The 5609-nt window shown below is 42.5% G+C and overlaps 1 protein-coding gene across 1 annotated transcript; it reads left to right on the forward strand.

Moving 5' to 3' along the window:
• Positions 1213-2868, forward strand: LOC109819385 (aldehyde oxidase GLOX1-like). The gene has a single exon (XM_020385100.1). It carries the CDS (start codon positions 1213-1215, stop codon positions 2866-2868), a length of 1656 nt encoding a protein of 551 aa, XP_020240689.1.

The following is a 5609-nucleotide window of genomic DNA, read 5'->3' on the forward strand; positions in this document are numbered from 1 at the left end:
AAACACCATAATCCGTTATTATGAGAATAATGGAGGTGAGCTGGCAGCTCACCTCTCCCCGTGAGCTGCAAGTGTATGACATGTGAGCCCCCTACTAGTCACATCGGTGTGGGGCTCACATGTCATACACTTGCAGCTCACGGGGGTAGGTGAGCTGCCAGCTCACCTCCATTATTCTCATATATATATATATATATATAGAAAGAGAGAGAGAGAGAGGCAGCTGCAAGTGTATGACATGTGAGCCCCCTACTAGTCACATCGGTGTGGGGCTCACATGTCATACACTTGCAGCTCACGGGGGTAGGTGAGCTGCCAGCTCACCTCCATTATTCTCATATATATATATATATATATAGAAAGAGAGAGAGAAAGACGGAGGGAGCGAATAATTGGTATGAGGTGAAAGATAGACTGCTCATATATAGATCGAAAGATGCATAGTTGCATACTCGCCAAACGCACTGTTTCTTTATTTCTTCTACGGATGAAATATCATTTATCTATCGAATTATAGTATACACGCATATAGAATAAATCTTTTAACCTACATATGTTTCATATATCCATTGAATATCACTAACATACGTCCAGGCTCCAGCCAACTGGATTGCGATGACACCATTGTGTGAGCTTTTGAATCCATTCCTTAATTAGAAGGGTTCGATCTGGCTACCAATTTATCAATACATGTTACATTATTCTCCTTAATTAAAGCTGGCATATTTTTAGCTTTTAGTCCCGGTGGTCCGCACGCGGATCGATCCCCTATCAAAATACAAGTCAGGCGCCCGTTTACTTCATCCCTCTCTTTAAAAATTTCCCCTTTACTACTTTCATATTGCATTATTCCCAAAAAAACAAAAGGGATTATACACTGAGAATTTTTATTTCTCAAAGTCTGGTTTGTATGGTAATCTGCTCAGTATGTGCTAATTACTTGAATTGGTAATTACAGCCCACATTGAAACGCGTTTCCCTAGTAACATTTATTTCTTTCCCATTATTCCTTTCGAATTCTCCAATCCCATGCATTCCACCTCACTTTTCCAAAGATTCATTGCCCCTAATAAACCAAATAAGGAAAATCACAACCCCGGCTCATCTATATAAACGCCATTACCATCAATTCCTTAATAACACAAATTAAACCCTCATAACCTATCTCCTTCTTCCGTTTTAATTTTTTTTTTTTAAATTTAAAAAAAAGCAATGAAAATGAAACTAGCCGTAGCGATAGCCTTATCCGCCCTTCTTCTCTCAACAGCAGAAGCATCGCCCGAGAGCAGTGGCCGATGGAAGATACTCAACCGCAACATCGGCATCTCGGCAATGCACATGCAACTCTTCCCCAACGACAAGATCGTCGCCTACGACCGAACTGACGCTGGCCTTTCAAACATATCCCTCCCCTTCGGCGATTGCCTCAACCTCACGAAAGGGGTCGACTGCACGGCCCACTCCATCGAGCTCAACCTCGCCAACCGCAAAGTTCGACCCCTGATCGTGACGACCGACACGTTTTGCTCTTCAGGCGCATTGCTATCCAACGGTACTCTCATTCAAACTGGAGGTTACACGTCAGGCGAGCGTGCTGTTAGATACTTGTCGCCCTGTGACAACTGCGACTGGATAGAGAATTTACATGGTTTAGCAGTGCGGAGATGGTATTCGACGAACCACATATTGCCAGATGGAAGAGTGATAATCGTTGGTGGTCGGGATCAGCCCAATTACGAATTTTTCCCCAAGTATTCCCCGTGGGAACTCAACCACACCTTCCCCCTCCCGTTTCTCAGTGAGACTACGGATCACAGAGATTGGGAGAACAATCTCTACCCCTTCGTTCATCTGTGCCCCGATGGCAATCTCTTTGTGTTCGCCAACACAAAGGCGATACTGCTCGATTACGTCAACAACAAGGTGGTGAAGTATTTTCCCGATATTCCCGGTGGAATCGCTCGCAATTATCCGAGTACAGGCTCATCCGTGCTCTTACCAATGTCGCTCAAAAGCAATGTGACGCATGCGAGGGCAGAGGTGATGGTCTGTGGTGGATCGGAGCCCACTTCGTTCTGCAATGCGAAGAACGGAACCTTCTTGCCTGCATCAAACACTTGCGGACGACTAGTGATCACCGACGAGGCACCACAGTGGCAGATGGAGGAAATGCCGATAGCTAGAATAATGGGCGATATGATACTGTTGCCAACTGGCGACGTGCTGATTATCAATGGCGCTGGAAAAGGGAGTGCAGGGTGGGAGTATGCGAGGGATCCCGTAATGCATCCGGTTCTATATAAACCGGGAATCATAGGCAACGAAGGTCGATCTTTCGAGGTGTTGAGCCCGTCGTTGATCCCTCGAGTCTACCACTCGACCGCACATTTGGCATCGGATGGTCGAGTGTTAGTCGGGGGTAGCAACGCACACAAGGAGTACAGGTTTTCTGGAGTGCTGTTTCCTACCGAATTGAGCATGGAGGCATTCTATCCTCCCTACTTTGGAAATAAAGGACTGGGACTCACTAGACCTCAGATTATAACACTAGAGCCTGGGGATGATTTTGGATACGGTGTTAGACTCTGCATCGGCTTTACAGTTGTAGGATTGAGTAGTGATGTTTTGAAGGAAGGGGTGACCGTGACAATGGTGTCTCCTTCGTTTACGACGCACTCGTTCTCCATGAATCAGAGGATGTTGGTGTTGGAGGTTGAAAGGTTCAGTCGCATTCGAGGAGAGCGATACGAGGCGATTGTGGTTGCTCCCGCGAGCACAGCGCTGGCTCCCGCCGGATACTATATGTTGTTTGTGGTGCACGGAGGAGTTCCTAGCCAAGGCAAGTGGGTTCATATTGGACAGTGGTGACAATTTAGTGAATAATGGCTGCTCGTAGTTTTTTAACTTTTTACATATTTTACTGTAGGGTGATTCAAGCGATATTATGCTTATTGATAATAATTAATTTACTGATTCTGATTTAAATGCTGATTTAAATGCGATGCCATTATATGATGTACCCGTGATCCATTGCACGTATATATTCAGCGCAGCAGCATTTGATTGTTTTAGAGTCTTAAACTTCAATTATTACTGCTAATTCTTGAATTGGACTCTCTCGAACTACGTGGCTATCAGTATTGTATATTACGATCAAATTCAATAACGACCCACAAAAGGTACTAGTGAAACAGCCTACTTGCATGCCTGCAGTCTGTTCTTTTCTCGAAGTGGGCCTGCCTGTGTGACCCATGTTAGTGGGCCTGACAAGCACCTCATCTGACGAACAATTTAATTTTTTTCTTTTAAAGAAAAGAAAAGATGGAAGATTCAACTCCATCGTATTGGTGCAGACGCTAAACAAGAAGATAAATATTCATATCTGCCCCTCTTTAATAACACGGAGTATAGAAATGACCCTCAACAAAAATATAAAGTCCAGGGAGCAGAGACATCACTCCTGTGCCGCAGGAGACTACATTTCCAAAACCGAATGCAAACACATACTCGTAACTTATCAAACACAAGTAGCGCGCTTAATATATATGACATGCAAATAGATGAGCTAAATAACAAACAGATGAATGTAATTTCATGTGTTAATATACTCTTATCAGACGTCATGCATACATATGCAGCTTGTAATCTACTGAGTTCAATAGCGCTCTTATTGAAGCAGTATTTTCTTTTTCTTCTTTTTTCCCCCTGACGTAAAAGGTGTTATAATTATGGCATATCTACGTTAAACTCCAGCCCTTCTTTCAACATACCAATAAAAAAGAAGGGGGTAAAAAAAGAATAGTGATGAAGGAACTAGCTATTTCAGTAAGAGAAACAAGCAAGGAAGAAAATGGGGTTGCGCAGTTGGAAGCCATCCTAAATTACCCATTATTAGTCGGTCGATCTCTATGGGGTTCTCGCCTGTATAGCTAGGTTGAGGATTCACAACCGCCCACCCACTTCTCAGTTATTGTTGTGGTTGCAAAGCAGCGTTCGCCTTGGTGTTAATGAAAAGTTGCAAGTACTAAAACGAGAAGGTTTTTAATGCGGGCTTTCCATCTGCCTCCACCTCCCATTACGTGTATATATATAAACAATAAGCACTGACCTTGGTCCGTGTTCCTTGCTTGCATGAATATATGATTTTATGTGGCTGGCACCTGATTAACAAGCATACACACAGACAAAGGAATCTGAACTATTCCAAATGTGTTAAGGGGACAAAAAAGAAAGAAAAATTGGAGAACAACATTACGTGCGTGATAGCGTTTATTGGTTGGCAATTGGCGTCCTCTCCGTCTTCATGTGAAAGAAGCGTCTCTTTTGTAGGCCCAGATTAGAAAAAAGGCCCGATCCTTTCTGGTTGGTTGGATTGTTTTGAGTGGCGCACTTCCTGACGAAGGCCCACTAAATATGATACTGTTTACGGACCGCTGGCTACCTTTTATATATGTATTCGTACATTTTTTTTTCACCCACGTGAGGAAACGGCCTTCACACTTCAGGGTTCCGGACCAACCTGGGCTGTATCCATCCATTTTTTCTTTCTTCGACCTTTTTTATCTGGCCCAACCTTAGACAGAATTAATTACGTAAGGGTTTACCTAAATACACATCCACGCATTGTAGCCTTTGTAGGGATTAGGAAGGGCCTAGATATCCTATTTCAGTCCAGATTCCAAGAGTGGCAATGGGCCTAGGCTAGATGGAGGCCTATGAAGGCCCACATTTCAGCCCAAGTTCTGTAGGAGCAGTAACAGAGGCTTCAGTTCCGGCCCAGGGCTTTCAAAACCGCAATTCAGTAAGAGAGTACGAAACACTAGGAGTGAAGGTATTTTTGACCATAAAGAGGATGATTAAAACTTCCTAAACGTTCCTCTACTTTCCCCGGGAATGGCTCAAATACCCTATCCGTACAAGGCTGTTCTGATATCCTTTGCAATCTGCTTAAGACCCTTAAGAATTTGGTTTTGGCCCTTTTGTTCCCGGAAACTAAAATTTAATACACTGACATAACCTTTTAAACAAAAGATTTCAACGCCGTTTGTCATTACATCACTACAACTAGACATACAAACACCTGTAAAATTAACAAATTCATACTTCAATGAAGATACATAAAAATAAGAAATCGACAAACCTGACTAACACCGTCTTTTGTTCGAGTAGCAATAACTATACTACTAAATCTAAACTACTCCTGTACTGTAAGAAACAAAAGCGCAAACTCGCCATTTGCTAAGTATAGGCAGTATCCCCAACCAAATTATGAAGGGGTCGGAACTAGGGGTGCAAAAAAAAAAATATCCGTATGCAAGGAAAGAGTCATTTTTGTACCCGTCAGGTACAGATATGTAGTGGAATATTCGAATCTATATCCAAAATATTCCAATATATGTTGGTCATACAGTTGCACTTGTTTTAATCCTTATATTAACGAGTTTGAGGTTAGTTTTGATGATCAAAAGATCTAATCTTAGTTTTTCAGATATGACGAAAATACTAATGAACTCTCTTGTATCATATGAACTACATTCTTTCAATAAAACTTGGTTTTCTCACATCCGTTTTCTATCTGTATCTGGGATATGGTAATTATCATATCCGAG

The sequence above is a fragment of the Asparagus officinalis genome, chromosome 8 (assembly GCF_001876935.1).
Source record: "Asparagus officinalis chromosome 8, Aspof.V1, whole genome shotgun sequence".
Classification (NCBI taxonomy): Eukaryota; Viridiplantae; Streptophyta; class Magnoliopsida; order Asparagales; family Asparagaceae; genus Asparagus; species Asparagus officinalis.

Excerpts from the sequence above, each read along its gene's own strand:
- LOC109819385 (XM_020385100.1), top strand. The coding sequence starts at position 1,213 with ATGAAAATGAAACTAGCCGTAGCGATAGCCTTATCCGCCCTTCTTCTC.